The sequence below is a fragment of the Taurulus bubalis genome (genome assembly GCF_910589615.1).
Source record: "Taurulus bubalis genome assembly, chromosome: 6".
NCBI lineage: Eukaryota > Metazoa > Chordata > Actinopteri > Perciformes > Cottidae > Taurulus > Taurulus bubalis.
Window position 1 is genome coordinate 6,230,904 of NC_136594.1, and position 16,325 is coordinate 6,247,228.

At 42.3% G+C, this 16,325-nt stretch overlaps 1 protein-coding gene across 1 annotated transcript; it reads right to left on the reverse strand.

Annotated features, from left to right (window-relative positions):
* Positions 1-6: 6 nt before the first annotated feature.
* On the reverse strand, positions 7-5,216 carry LOC306737732 (retinol dehydrogenase 8-like; the record flags this gene model as incomplete). Its single annotated transcript, XM_079219518.1, has 6 exons — positions 7-234; positions 332-515; positions 1,381-1,474; positions 1,676-1,855; positions 1,927-2,088; positions 5,111-5,216. The coding sequence occupies 6 exons, from the start codon at positions 5,214-5,216 to the stop codon at positions 7-9; spliced, it is 954 nt and encodes a 317-aa protein (XP_079075644.1).
* Positions 5,217-16,325: the final 11,109 nt, after the last annotated feature.

Consider the following 16,325-nt stretch of genomic DNA (forward strand, 5'->3'; position numbering starts at 1 on the left):
ACGTTCCTAGTTTGGTGAAACTGTCCTGCTCCTCAGACATCCACAGGTGAGGTACTTCATGGCAGTCATGCTGAAGTGCATCAGGGGCCCCAGGTTAAAGAGCATGTGGTAGAAGGCGTGCACAGACAGGCCTCCGGTTTCATCAGCGTATTTCAGCGCTACGATGGGCGTGTACAACGGGTTGGTCAGATTACGGAAACGCGGACTGCTTGCTTCGATCACCTTCTTTGTGCACTGCAGAGAATTAAAGGATGGACAACAAACAAACAGGATTAATCCCAGATGGAGACGAGACAGACGTGGCACAGGGGAGGCCAACCTGTGAACCTACTCTGGCGATGTCGTCGGGCGTTTGTCCAAGTGTCTCGAAGATGTCGACGGAAGAAGGGAGATAGACGTTCTTGAAGTAATGCACCGTGTCGGCATCGGCTCCAGGAAACTCCTTCTGCTGCACATCCTGGATCATCTTCGCCTCAAATTCAGTGTGCACCGGGCCCGGCTCAATCATTGACAACCTGGGGGAGGGAGAGGGGGAGAGAGAGGGAAGGGGGAGAGAGAGAGAGAGAGAGGGGTGGAGAGGGAGGGAGAGAGAGAGGGAGAGAGAGATGGAGAGAGGGAGAGAGGGAGAGTGAGAGTGAGAGAGAGATGGAGAGAGAGAGGGAGAGAGAGAGATGAGAGAGAGATGGAGAGAGATGGAGAGAGAGATGGAGAGAGAGATGGAGAGAGAGATGGAGAGAGAGAGAAAGAGAGAGAAAGACAGAGAGAAAGACAGAGAGAGAGGGAGAGAGAGAAATGAGAGAGAGAGGGAGAGAGAGAAATGAGAGAGAGATGGAGAGAGGGAGAGAGAGATGAGAGAAGGAGAGAGAAGGAGAGAGAGAGAAAGAGAGAGAAAGACAGAGAGAGAGGGAGAAAGAGAGGGAGAGAGATGGAGAGAGAGAGAGAGAACAGAGCATTGTCAGATAAAGACAGAGCCTTGATGCATTGAATAAAAGTGCAACCAAATATTAATAAACTATTCATGAACTGGGTGTAGCCTACATTAACAACAAGGTGACTGCTTTTTGTTCATTACCCTTGAAATTAATTTGGAAACAAAGTATTTAAGGATTTGCTTCAGTGTGGCTCTGTCCATATAAGTTTTAGTTGTATATTCTGCTGCACATCCCCTCCTGTATTCTTATTCTAACAATAATAATGATCATATTTTTAATAAACAGCACAGACTGCTGCACTGTGTGGGCGTAAAGACAGTGGGTGGTAAAAGATTCATAGTTTAAGGTCATTTACCAAATAAAAATGCCTAATTTCTTCGTCGGTTATAGCTGATAGAAAAGCGTTTAAGTGTGTCATGGTTTTGCAGAAGCGTCAGCAGAGACTCACGTGACATTAAACTTCAAGAGCTGCACAGCCAAACACTCACAGAAGCCCTCCATGGCAAACTTGGAGGCCGCGTACACGTCATTAAACACCACACCTTCAGAAACACAGCAGAGGTTCAACATGTTCACTCTCAGACAACAGCAACCGTTCAGCAGAGCAGTTCTTCATCGCTCATGTTCATCGTTTATAGACACCCCGTTAGCTTTTTCCTTCAGGAACATCCACCCTCTCTTCCATTCGTCCATCATCCCCCCAAACACACATCCAACCCCGCCCATCATCCCAGTCTGCTGACCTTGCAGTCCCATCACGCTGCTGACCACCAGGATGTGTCCCCCTTTCCTCCTCTTCATGTCCGGCATCACCTCCTTGATCATGCGGATCACCCCGAAGAAATTGGTCTCGAACACTTTCTTCATCTCCTCAATGGGGATGCTCTCTATCGGACCCACGAGGCCGATACCTGCGTTGTTGACTGGAGGAAGAGGAGGAGGATGAGGGTTATGAGCAGTAAAATGCAAAGCGACGAGGATGCGCTGCACTTACTGAGGACATCCACGTGTCGGTCCTTGATGCCGTCGATACACTGTTTGACGGACTCGTCGTTGCAGACGTCCAGCACGGCCAGAGACAGAGTCTTCCCGTACGCGTCCCCGGCGGCCTCCACCAGTTTGTCTTTACGCTTCAGGTCGCGCATCGTTGCTACGACTGTGAACGGGTGGAAAACAGGGAGGGGAAGAGATTGTTTATATATGTTGTGGTATTGGCTACTGTGCTGACGAGGGATCTTTTTACACCTCTTATATAAACTAAAATGGAAATTTGATGCCGATCAATTTATTCCATGATGTCAAACGGTCCAAACTGTGGATTTATCTTTGTTTTAGGATGCTGAGGTGTTCACATTTTATTGTCCAGCACAGTAGTCAGTAGGTACAGTATCAATTTAGTTTAGAAAAGCATCATTATTCTTTTGACACGAAATTTCCCCTTGGGGATTAATAAAGTATATATTCATTCATTCATTCATTCTTTGGTAGTACTTGCATGTGTTCCAGCACTTTTTTTGTTTGTTTATGTATTTACTTCCATTTTTACTATATTTTTTTTTATATTTGTTATTTTATGTTCCATTCAATCCTATTATTATATTTATTTTACTTTTTAGCGATGTATTGTGTATGTGTGATCTGTCCTCTCATATGATACATCACATGAGAAATGACCATCACTAAGTGAAAACCACATCACACATTGTGGAAAGGAAAAAGAAAAATCAACAGTTGCGCAAAAAATGTTTTCCATCTCTACATTTTCCTTGCCTAAGCTAAAGTGGTGAACATGGTGAACACTACAGCTGGTGAACATCAGCATGTTGTCAGTGTGAGGTGAGCTCATGGATCCATTCTCTGCTGGGCTCTAGTGTTCAGCCACGAGCACGGCTCTGGACTCTGAGTCTTGTTTAACTTACGTCTGTGAAACCATGAACGATGATAGAAAATGTTGGGATAAAACACACAAGCTTGTTTTTTCTACCAGGACTTGTGTTTTTTTCCACTTGCATCTTAAATGACTTGACACCGACTTCAAACCCGTAAAGATTGAACTGTTCCAATACTAATTAGCTTTTCGTAATGCCATTTCTCATCAATGGTGTTTGCCAGTAGCCCTGTCTATAATTAATCTCCTTTTTTTTAAATTTGTGAATGGGCGTAACGAGGCCTTCAGGCTGCTGCTGTAAAGAGGAATGTGATTCGGCGACCCGCCCAGTGTGAGGTTACAAAAAGAATATATCACTGTCTGCAGAGTCAAACCGCGTTCATTGCAGCCTGCATGTAAGGCCACATACGCAAGATACACAACGTAAACACCAACATCGCACAACAGACACGTTCCCGTGCCGCACGCTGGTCCGTCTGTGTGCGTGAATGTGTACAAACTGAGTGACCCTGAGCATGGAAAGAGAGGAGTAAAGGTCATGAAGAGGTGGGAGGATATTGTCAGAGACGCTGGATGATGGGAGAGAATGGAGGGTAAAGTGCACACACACACACACACACACACATACGCACACACACGCACACCCTTAATGTAAGCTGTTCACACACGTCCCTTTTCCTGACTCAACTTGTGGGTTGTTTTCCTTTTTCCTGAATTAACTTTATAATACCTGCACACAATAATGGGTAAGCTATTGCTAAAGATAGTCCCTGTAGTAATTACATGACCTTAAGTGCTCAGTATATTGGTACTCCTGTTACAGCATCCATTACATCTCAGCATTAGTGTCTGACTGTGATGCACCGGCCTCCTCCAGGAATAACCCTCGCCAGCCTGTCGTCCACAATGCAGCCGTGAGGCTAAGCCGCGCTGCAGCGGGGCTTTAGTTATTGTTGTCTGGTCTTACACGTTTCCAAAGAGGGACTAAAGGTTAAGTTGGGATCAGGGACATGACTGTGTGTAGCAGGAGGGAGGTGGAGTTAATTTAACATGAAAATAAAATGATGTATACTTAAATGTTTTCTTCACTACTTCTAAATTCATGCTAACAAGTAAAAACATATATGTATTTCCACAATTTATGAAAAAAATCAATCAGATTTTTTTTCTTCAGAATACTTGCATGGTAATTTAGTACATAATAGTAATAAGTAGTAATAAGTACAGTTTGGTAGGAAAAATCTGCCTTTCTTTACTTCACAACAATAATAGAAGTCACTGTATGAAAATTGAATGGAACAATAGAAGAAGAATAAACTGGTTCGGCCCTTTAAGTGGACCGCAATTAAAGGAAAGAAAAATAAAAGATCTCAATATGAAAAGAATGATCCCATATTGACCTGACATGGCTCCTGTCTCGTGTATGCATCTTTATTATTTAATTAATGTTACTTATACTGAAGGAATGCCATTTAAATAAAACATGTGTAGTATTTTTATATTAAACATCATGAATCTATTTGGGCAGAGGAGGATTTGGGGATGGTTGGACCAGATGAGTGGGAGGAATATTCATCGGATTAGAACTGGTCTGATGCAGAGGGGGTGCAGATTTAAAAATATATGGCTTTTCTTGACTTTGATGCATGTAGGATGCAATCTTTTCCTCTAAAAAATGTCTCTGACGACAACAATAAAAGCAAAAAATAAGATTAGTGCCGTCAGACACATGATACAAAGCTTTGTGGTCGGGTAAATATTTGACAGGTTGATGGCCTCAGCTATGAAGCCCATAAATCACTTCGTTTTTTGAAGATCTGAACTACAGAAAGTTGACTGTGACCTCTGACCTGTGACTGAAGTACTGAGTACTTCACCACTGAAGCCTGAGGCCTTGGATTTGCTCCATTCTCTCCATTTATCAGTTTAGTCCTGTTCATGTTCTAGATAACCCTCTTTTTACGAGCTCATTTTCTCTCCTGCTGTTCATATATATATATATTTATTTTTACATTTTAAACACTCCCAGTCAGCTTTAGATGGAGATCCCTATAGCTTATAATCATGTGGACTATGTAATAGTCTTATGTGCACTGCGCTCATGATGTAAGCATCTTATGTGTAAACAGAAGATGAGGGACAGAGCATTTACAGGTTATAACATGTTTTACAAATGTATTATTCTATTAAGCGATGTATTTGTTTATCTACTTACATGTCATGCCAAGCAAATTGGTATTATAATCTCTCTCTCACACACACACACACACACACACACACACACGCCTACCGTGGAAGCGCTTCTGCTCATCCGAGGCCAGCATCACGGCCATCCTCAGGCCGATACCGGAGGAGCAGCCGGTGATCAGCACCACTTTCTGCCCGGGACTCGCCATGGCTGCCGCTGCCTCTCCGGTGTCACACGGTGTGCTACTGGTGGCCAGCAGCTCGGCGGGGTGAGGGGGTGAGAGCCACCGTAAGAGGATAAGAGAGAGAGAGAGAGAGAGAGAGAGAGAGAGTCACATGGACAGAGTGCAACATGAGTGAGATTATCTGCACGGTCAGTCAAGTCCAGCTTCTTTATTTTATTACGGGGCGGGATAATATTCAGGATCTTGTCTCAATCACCTCTTACTGTGTCTCACACCAACAGTGTGAATAACTAATTGATAAACAAAACACTCATGTAAAAGTCATGTCACTCTGTATAAACCGGCCTCTGCTCAGCAAAGGTGTTTGGCGCACCCTAGTGGTCAAAATGAACACTTTTCAAATCAGTCCGTTGCAACTCTATCAGTGGAAAGACTTCTTCTCTTATTCAAAGCCAACACAAAATCTGTCTCCATTATATTATACACGATGATGCCTGAAATTATTTTTATTTTATTTGTTGTTTACTGTTAGCAGAGTAAGTGAAAAGTTGTAATTATGACCAGAATTAGTACAAAAATCTCTCTCTCTCTCTCTCTCTCTCTCTCTCTCTCTCTTGCACACACACACACACACACACACACACACACACACACACACACACACACACACACACACACACACACACACACACACACACACACACACACAAGAACAGGAGTTTAGCTGTCAGTCATAACACAGCATACATTAAGTGGGAGGAAGGGCATTTGGAAATATGCCTGGAATCTATAATATTTTTCTTCTTCTTCTTCTTCTTCTTCTTCTTCTTCTTCTTCTTCTTCTTCTTCTTCTCCTTCTTCTTCTTCTTCTTCTTCTTCTTCTTCTTCTTCTTCATGCATGCCATGCAATTGACATCTGTAACCAAAACAGCACCGTTACCAAAACACAAACCTTTAATTGCACATTACATTTTCAGTATCGTTGCCTTCAAACCTGTAATCTACATTTCACCACCTGCAGAAGGCACCGAATGTCTCTCCTCCGGATGTTCACAAAAACATGCTTCTGTTCATTAGTTACAAAAATAGACAAAATAAAGCGATGCCAATTTTTACAAAACACTGCTGCAAGTACCCCCAATAATTTTTGAATGAATTACAATGTATTTATGTATTATTAAGTTATTTATTCCACATGAAACTCCACAGTAAAGTTAACTAAAAACCTTAATCCAGCCTTCTCCTTTATGTGCACGTTTCATACTGTGTCAGTTGTCAATACACAATAAAAATGTGCCATGAATTTATGGATTACAGTTTTTTTGCACTTTCTTTGTTGTCATTCCATACAGCTTAGTTTGCTCCTGTGTATTGTGTGTCTGCAGTCATATGTTCGTCTACAAGTGATCTTTATAAAAAAATATCATACAAATGTCTTCAGACTACAGACTAATGTAAAGGGAGGCTGAAGCCGAGCGGGAGAGACCTCAGGCTCGGAGGTATTCAGGTGCACGTATGCATGTGTGTGCATGCACTGAGCTCCGATCCTGTCAGCCTTTTTTTCACCCTATAAACTTCTCCCTATAAACTCCTAAAATGTTTCCGATACCTCCCAATGAGCTGCTGGTTTCTGCTGACTTCTCCACATCAGAGCTGAAGTATGATAACCCCTTGATGTAGAAGCCAAACAGCACATTTAGGTTGCTTAAAAAAAAAGAAAAGTTTTATTGTGCCTATAGGAAGAATATGGCATTTGTGTGTTTGAAGAGAGTATAGGTAGTGGGCAAAGACAGACAGGCACTGGAATTTGGAATCTGCCGCACATATTTTTTATTATTTGGGCAGCACCTTTGTCCTGTCCCAGCATGCTTTGTGTACGTGTGTGTGTGTGTGTGTCTGCCTGTAGAGAGTTAGACAGCAGAACATTTAATTCCATTGTTCATGTGGATGTTTTGTATTTGTTACTAGAGAGTAACTTTGCTGAACATTGAGGCCTTTTTGAACATGTGCTCGAGCACACACATGTGTGTGTGTGTGTGTGTGTGTGTGTGTGTGTGTGTGTGTGTGTGTGGGTGGCAGCTTGTAATGTGCAGCCTGTGTGTGCAGGTGCGCGCGTGCGTGCGAGATAAATATAGATGGAGACAACAACAAAACTAACATAATCCCTTATAATTAGTTAGACAATACTGATGCAAATAATGACACGCGCGGAAACTATGTTTCTGCCCCAACCAGGGGAGGGAGGGGTCGACCCGGAGGAGAGAGAGAGAGAGAGAGAGAGAGAGAGAGAGAGAGAGAGAGAGAGAGAGAGAGAGAGAGAGAGAGGAGGGAGGAGAGGAGAGAAAGTGAGGGAGATTCTCTGCGGGTGAGGAGGGAAAGACCTTCCGAGATTAAAGAAGTTTCTATCGGCTGGTCTTCCTCCTTCATATCCGTCAAAAACAGCAAAGACAGGAAGGAGTATGCGCGGATAAACAGCATTTCTCATCACTTAAATCAGCCATTATGCGCGCGCGCTCCTAATTAGCAGTTGGTGAAGTGCGCGCTGAGAGACGGACAGGCGCGAGGCAGCTGTTCCTCTAAACTCTCGCGTGCAGAGCGGGAAAAAAAACACCTTTGACTTCAGGTGTTCCGCAGCCACGAGGAAGTCACCGGTCATCTGATAGGATGGATCGATGGAGTCCAGCGCGCGAGACATGGCTTCTGTTGCTTTTCATCTCGGTGTTTTACACCTCACGAGCAGGTAGGCCGAGACACTCAGGACTGTGGACTTGTTCCTCTTTGTGCAAATGATTAGCAGTTCAATTTGACTACTTAAATGTTTTATATCAATGCTTCCTTCCCTCCTTTCCTCCTTCCTTCTCTGTGCCATCAGTTGTCCCCACCTTTCCTCCAGGTCCTCGAGAGCACATCAACGTTTAATTAAATGTCCTCCTTAGCATCATTTTAAAAAAAATTCTGGCAAACACAGACATGTATTTGTGCATGCATCTTTAAGTTTTTTGCTTGTTGAATTTGAACTTCTCGCCCCGCCATCAAAGTAGTAATTTTTCCACGTTACTTCCAGAAAAGGAGCTTTCTGACGGATGCCTTTGTCATGCCAGGTCATGCAAGCGTAAAGCTCATTGAACTGAACCTCAATATATTTCTGCTGCACATTCAGTGAGACAGTGAGGCCTATATGTCTCGACTTGTTCTGCCATACCTGCATCAGGCTGTGCTGCCACACACCAGCGTGCAGGACGCGCTACCTGTGCAGCTGGGTAATGGGGAACAGGCCTGTACTGGGATCTGATGGTTACATACCATAGCTGCACTGGTGGCACACGAGGAGGAGCACTTTATTCTCCTTTTAGAGCCTGGTGGCGCTGATGTTTATCAGGATTGTCGGCAGGTTTTACGAAGGACTTTAAACTCCCAATGCTGGAAAAGGAGACCGTAAAAAACTTAAGTAGTCCCTATGAGGTAACTTAATCCGGCTTCTATGAGGAATCACTGTGCAATAGAAGCACTCAGTGTCTGATTTGACCTGCGTGGAGCAGCTGAGTTGAGACAGACGAGTCGGGTCGTTCTCAAATGTTAAATTGACCTCCAAATATTTCATTGGTCTATTTCAAGTTAGTTTTATTCGCAGAAGTGACACGTTTAGAAACACGAACAATGAACGTGGAAGTGTGTCAAAGTTCATTCTTGACTTTTGGAAACAGTCGGCGGTTAACATTCACACCTTATTTAGTCGATTTAGTAGCTTTTCTGGAGCTTTCAACCAAACTACATCAGCAAGTTCGGGGGACCCTTTTATATCATGAAAATCAAGAAAAAATCATGGTATAAATCCCTCCCCCCCAAAAAACAAACATGTTAGGTATCAAATTAAACATAAAAATCAGGGCTACAATAATATATAATCCCGATGTACAACCTCTAAACACAACTCAAACAATAAATAGAATTAGGGGTTAGGGTTATTAGGGTTAGTGTTATTGCTTAAAGGGCTACGGAATCCTCATCAATGTTTGCTGAAAGGAATAGTTTAACGCTTTAGGAAATACGCTTACTCCTTTTCTTTGCAAAATATAAGACGGGAAGATCGATACCGCTCTTGTGCTCGTTAGCTTAGCTTAGCACAAAGACTTGAAACGGAGTGAAACAGCTAAACTGCACCGTAAAGCTCATGCATTAACACGTTATATCTTATTTGTCGAGTCCTGTTAAAAAAAAACAACTGTTAAAGTAATTTATCAGACAGTTTCATGGCCAGAGGCCGTGAATTCCTGGAGTATTGTTTTTATCACTGTGCGGTTGTTCGCCAACTAGCCAAAGTCCAACTCTTTGGCTAGACAAAAAAGACAAATATCAGACGACTTAAAAAACGACTTACTACCACTTTGTAAGTTGAGCTTCAAAGTTAATTCGTGGCCTCGGAGACAGAGTCGCGTATGTTTTTCCTCGCGGGTTGTAAGCACTCAATAAACAACCTTTCATCGTTTTTCATTACCTCCGTGTTTCATTTGCAAGTCAGCATCCACCGGCTTTATTTAGGATTACGTCAGCGAATTTGCAGCGAGCGAGTCAGCCAGCAGGTGACTTGGCAAAGACTCCACCATGTTGCCTCCACGTGCTGCGTGATGCCGTGAGAGAAAGCTGAACAGTATTTATGTTATGACCCGGCAGCCTTCAGAGGGATTTCTAACGATATTTGGCTTTGTGCTGAAGATTAAACGAAAACCAGCCTCCTGGACACTTTACTATAGTTTATTTCATCATGTCTCAATTATCCGTGAAGAAGCGAAGAAAGTTGTTACGCTTTTATTTATTTTTACGGTATTATTGTCACACATTGTCGGTCAAACCTCACTTCTTCTGTGAAGGTCGTTACCGAAGTTACTAATGTGACCTCTGGACCTTCAGGGTCATCTGGGGTCGAGCTCAGTCGGGGTGAAGGGTCTCGCACCTGGCAGTCAGACATCTCAGCCGTGTACAGAGGAATTTATATATAAATAACCCCCCTGGTAAAGAAAAACTCAGCGTTATACACATACACATACACATTTTTCTCACATTCCTCTTCAGCTACTGGACAAACCCTTTCCGAACACCCATCAATTAACTGTCTGCACTTACATGTCACTCTCCATTTCTTTTTCGTTGTTGCTTACTGTCAAATGCAATCACACACCTGGCTTTCAGCAGGTCGGGTGTGAATTATGATCATAGTTGAGCAATGTGGTCAAGTTACGGTCAAGCGTCTGGCCTCAGGCGTTTCAGGGCCAAAACCCGGCTCACCGCTAGTTTATAACTTCAGTTTGAGTATCTTTAAAACTAACTTTCTCGCTTTTTGTCGCTTTCGAAGTATTCAGAAAAATCATCTGGTTGCCAGTGTAATGGAGCTAAATCCAAATGTGTTTAGTCTAAAGCAGGGATGTCAAACTCATTTTAGTAAAGGGGCCACATGCTGCCCATTTTGATCTCAAGTGGGCCGGACCAGTAAAATCATAGCATAATAACGCACACATAATGACAATATTTCTCTATATTTAAATCCTTGGTGAAGGTTTTTGGATGATAAACCCTATTTTAAGGTATTTCTATAATAAACTAAAAACATAAAGGCCAAAAATCCAGACATAGCCCACTGTTTACCTGCCTGGGCTCTCCTCTGCAGATTCCCTCGCAGTTGAGCAATATCTCTAGTAATGTCAGTGCTCTAATCAATTGTGACTCTGGCTCAATGGTTAGCGTGCCTGTTTTTAATCGGTGGATCAGTGGTTCGAGCCCTGGCTCAGCTTCTCTTTTTTTTTTCTGCAATTTTAACAACTATCCCCCTGGTCTAAAGCCTCGTCAAGAGGAAATCGGAAGCCCAGGGAGGAAACATGTTTGTGTTGTGCAATGTGTGAATCAGGAAATGTTTAAAAAGTAATACCAGCGTTGTGTTTGGTGAGTAAATCAGACTTTCTGGTCAGCCAGGTAGACGCAAGCCTCACCTCTACAGCTTATGTCTTTTATTTCAGCACAACTCTAAAATACTAAAGGTTAATACAAAGATCAGTTGCTGCAAAGGTCTGCTAAGGTAAGAAATATTGTTAATAAAAAAAAAGGTGCTCTTCTAGCCAAACAGTCAGTGATGTCACAGCAGGTGTTTTTGATTCGACAGATGATGGGAAACACCTGCTGGGACATCGCTGAATGGTTTGTGGCTCGAGGCACAACAGTAGTAGTTTTCTACCACAGTGTGGAATTCATCTTTTTTTTTAGATATGTTTATCCGCGCCTGCAGCGGCTCGAGAGACGGCGATGTTCGGCAATAAGTTGCGCGGGCCACCGCTTTGTTCCAACGCCATTGGCAGGTCCAATATTTTGGTGAATGAATCTGCAAAAGTGATGCCATTCACATTTACTTATGATCGGTGTTGAAGTCTAGCACACACACACGTTTGGGCAAGTATGTCATAGTACATTTAAAAAATTACAAAAAATAGATCACATGACCAATCACACTTTTATCAATAGTCAAAGTCAGGATTTTGGAAAATTCTGGAAAAACACTTACATTGTTTTTCCATATGAAATATATATATTTTTACACACATGTGCATGTCTTTGGCATTACACTTGTATTGAGTTCTTAGAAACCAAATAATGTAGCTCCACGTAGAGCCATTTCCCGCTCACACTGTATTTAGTCTTTGGGCACGTTGGAGTACTGTTTTATTACTATATGGCAAAAACAGTAGTCCTATACACTCGATGCAGTAAGAGAAAGAAAAAGTCGTTCAGTCAGGAAAACAGTTTGGTCGTTTTTAAAATGTCTTCATTGTTGTCCAGAGGACACTTCCACTAAAGGACATTTATAACTTGATGTTTATATGTTGGCAAGCTACACACCAAATGAAAATGGTGAGTGTGGTAACATGTTAACATAGCTATCGTAAGATGCCGAGCTCTTGTTTCAACATTTTTCACCACTAAGGCATAATGTGTGCAGCAGAGGTTCATGTGGTTCCATTCATTGCACCCCGACTAACCAGTTTGTAGCGTGAAGACGTCTGTTTTGTGCATTTCAATAAAAAAGATGGAGGTACCGCTACCAGGAATACAACACAGGTTCCTGTGGGGGTGGTCAGGTGTTTAGACCACACTTCCTTTACGATAAATATGAGTGAAATACATACAGTGTTTATGCTTTTCGGAGGTGTTGGTCCTTGTCATTGGTGTTTGGTGGTCGCCATCTTGTTTTTTGCAACCAACGAGCAGAAGCGACCATATTTGGACTGCGGAGGAGTGACATATAGACCCCTGTGTACGGCTCTGGTAGCAACCTGTCAATCCCAAGGTAGCCAAGCATAAACCTGCTTCATGGTCTATTTGACCCTAAAAGGGATCACAATTTACTAAAGAGCATCATGCTGTATTGTAGGAAAGTTGAAACTAGAGATTGAGTCCATACAACTCATGTTTACTATGGTAATAAATCAAGTGAGAAGTAGAGTCACTTTCTCAGAGACTTCAATACAATCTGACTTTTTTTTTCAAACAGAAGAGTCGCCCCCTGCTGGCCATTAGACATAATGCAAGTTTAAGGCAATTGGCTTCACTTTTCAGATTCTGTTGAGAGAGATTAATTAGTCTGGATTTGGATAACACTGAATTAATTGTTTTTTCTCTCTATTATCAATTAATTTGTGTCCAGGAGCATCGTGGGAGACAAAGAGAGCTTATAAGAAAGGAAACATTTGTTTTTTAGGTCAGTTAGAGCGCGATGAATTGTCTGAATTCATTACTTACAACAGACAGAACTGAACAGAAGCTGATACACAAACTGATCAAACAAAGAGATTCGATCGATTCTGCTCAACATGCTTTAAAGTTACCATGTTGAACACCTCTGTGGCGATGAGCTATAATTGCAGATGTGTTTTAGAATTTCACTTCCTATCGATCCAACCCGTGTGTTTTTTAGTTCATCATCAGCTCTTTTCTATGTTTTTTCGGCCGAAGCAACGGTTTACTTGGATTGTAGGAGATCAGAAAAAACACTTTCTATGATTCATGTCTACAATTCATATAAACATACGTATAATGTGTTAACATCTGCGTTTAGAACTGTATCATTATAGTTATAAACACTCATACATATTCATAATGCTTTATAACCATATTCACAACACAGTATAAAGCATTTTATAATGACTTATAAAATCAAGTGCTCAATGCAACGATTATAATGTATTATAATTATGGAAATTATATATAATGCACTGCAATACCTTGCAAAAACAGTATTATAATGGGCTCAATCACTGTGTTACCTCATTTGGCGATAGATAGTGACTTAACATAATGAATGACGTTGTCTTTAAATCCACTTGGTGGATTGGTCTGAAATACTCATTTGGATAGATTGCCATGACATTTTCTACTGATATTCATGGTGTACCACGCTTTGGTTTCTAACCAGTCTAGTCATAAACATTAGTGCTTAAGTGCAAGTGTTTGCATTCCAACCCAGTAAACTAGGATGTTGAACATGGCAAACTATCACTGTGTAAACGTATCTAAACATCAGGACGTCTGTACAGCCTCACAGCGCTGCTAGCGTGGCTGTAGACTCTCTGTCTTTTTTTTAGTGCAATTTATCACTCACTTTTTTCCTCAAATCTATAATTGAAGTCAGATTTGTCCCAGTTTACAGCGATTACAGTGACTCTGGTGTACGGTCTTCATTATTTGTTTGTCAGTCCAAACAGAAAGCCGTCTTAATTAGTTTAAAGAAAAGATCTCGATGGAGCAGAGGGAACCGACTGATTGGAGCCACGTTCGACACGGTAAAGATGGGTTCTCCATCCCGGGAACAACTATGACGTTCTATACGTGACCGTAGGAACGGCGGGAGTAAAGTAGGAGTTCAGTCGGTGTTGGACGGTTGGGTCAAAAAACACAGGACCTTCACCCAGGAGACCTGCGTCTTGTCCCGAGTAAAACCAAAAGTCAACGTGGACTCATAAGTTACGTGGCGTACTGAACTGGCATCTCGGATATAACGTGTTCCGTAACGTCACAAACTATTTGACTCCAAACCACAAAGTTGTGCTAAACCGTACCAAGGTGTGAACACGGTAGTTTATTTTGAAAAGACAAATAAAAATGGACAAAAACAGTTGCAATATGTGACAGCAATGACTTGAAGACAAAAGCTTCATTGGCGCCACTGGGTGCGGTGCTTTCTTTGCTTGTTTCTGCAAGACACCCTGACTTGAAACAGTTATTTCATCGTGTTGATCCTGAAATATTCTTTACTGCGTTGCCAGGGACTTTATTTTGAAGTATCTTTTGTCATTTTGCAGCACATAATTGGCTTTTGCCCAAGACCAAACTCACAGTCACTTAAAAGCTTTTGCCCAGGCGTGTCATCCACCGCTGCGTGTAATAAACCTGACTTGACACGAGATGTAATGTGTCGCCCCATAAATAATTTTGTTTGATCAAGTAAAGAGACAATGTGATTCATGTTTGGCTTCTAACTTAAACACGTCCTGCGCTTACACAGAAATGTTCAGAACAGTTTATAATTAAAATACAGATGATACACTGTCATGGGCAATTAATATATTGGCAAGATAATTATAATAACTTTTTTTTGGATCACTTTGCACTTTGGCACAGTAGGTCTGTGTGCTATAAATTTGTTTTTTTTCTTAGAAAATAAGCCGACTCTTTGTTCTCCCAAAATAAATAAAAACACACTGTATGACGCAACATCCAATAATAACAGCCACAGAAAGCCGAGTGCATCTGTCCGTGAAGAGTTGGGGCCCCGAGTCTGACAAATATTGGTGCGGTCTTTGATCTGCGTTCGAAGGGGAAGAGTCGACCTTTGTTGGACCGAACGTCTGTGAGATCTTACGTCGTTCTTTTGGACGAGGAGGAGCGAGGATCTCGAGTTGTTGGGACTTGAAAATGATGTTAGATTTTCAACACGAGTGCCTCAGATTCCTAAAAAGAGATTAGGAGCACATGTCTGTCCGTCTGTCTGCAAGCTTTTTCTTCACCCTCTCGGCCACTGATATTGAGGATTCATCTAAGTAAATGCATGTGTGTGTGTGTGTGTGTGTGTGTGTGTGTGTGTGTGTGTGTGTGTGTGTGTGCGCACAGACTGTTATGTCTCTGTGAGTCAGGCAGCAGGAGAGACTCTGCAGTGTGGTTCTTTGATCAGAGCCAGCTGAACTGGGAGGAAAGGAAACACACATGGTCCCTTCCATCCTCTTCTTCCCTCTTCACCCTCCCTCCTCTCTGGTTTTCATCTCCCTCTTTGTTGGTTCAGTCTCTGAGGAGAGTCATGTCAGATGTTGGAGAGAGAGACGTTTGAGAAAAGCAGCAGCAGAGAGAGAGAGAGAGAAGAAGGCAAAGGACTGCAATGACAGGCACCTGGGGCAAATCCTCTGTGGGGGATCTGAAACCATGTGTGTGTGTGTGTGTGTGTGTGTGTGTGTGTGTACAGTGTAGGAGGCTCGGCTAAACATTAGTTCTTGTTTCTGCAAAAGACCTGTTATTGCATTCTTCGCCATCATTACTGAGTTAATGGCAGACTAATCACAAACACGTACAACACCACATGGACACCAAAAAACATTTCAGTACTTCCCCAGTCTTTATTCACACATACACGTAAACACACACACAGACACAGACACACATCTGCTCTCCAGAAAATAGTATTTCCATTCGGTCAGTTTGCTGTTTGTCTGCTCCTCTTGTGCATCCTGTATGTGTAAATGTGGAACCTTGAACAGAGATGGATCTCTAATAAAACACCTCACACTTTTTGGTCAGGCAGCGTTTTGTTAGTTCAACACTTGCATTGTCCGTCCGTTCATCCATCCGTCCATCACGTAGCTTCTTTTGTGTCACTTACACATCTCACTTGTTTGGAGAAAGTTTTTATCTATCTATACATATATCTATCATGCTTCATTATTGTTGATCTTTGTGTTCAAACTACGGTTGCTCTGCTTTATGTTGAAGCTTATATCTGACTTGCTCTGCAAGTGTCTGCATGTTGATTGTGTTCAACAGCGTAGAGCCTCAGGAACAGCAGCAGCAGCAGCAGCCGGTGACGACCAGAACTTCCCTTTGTGT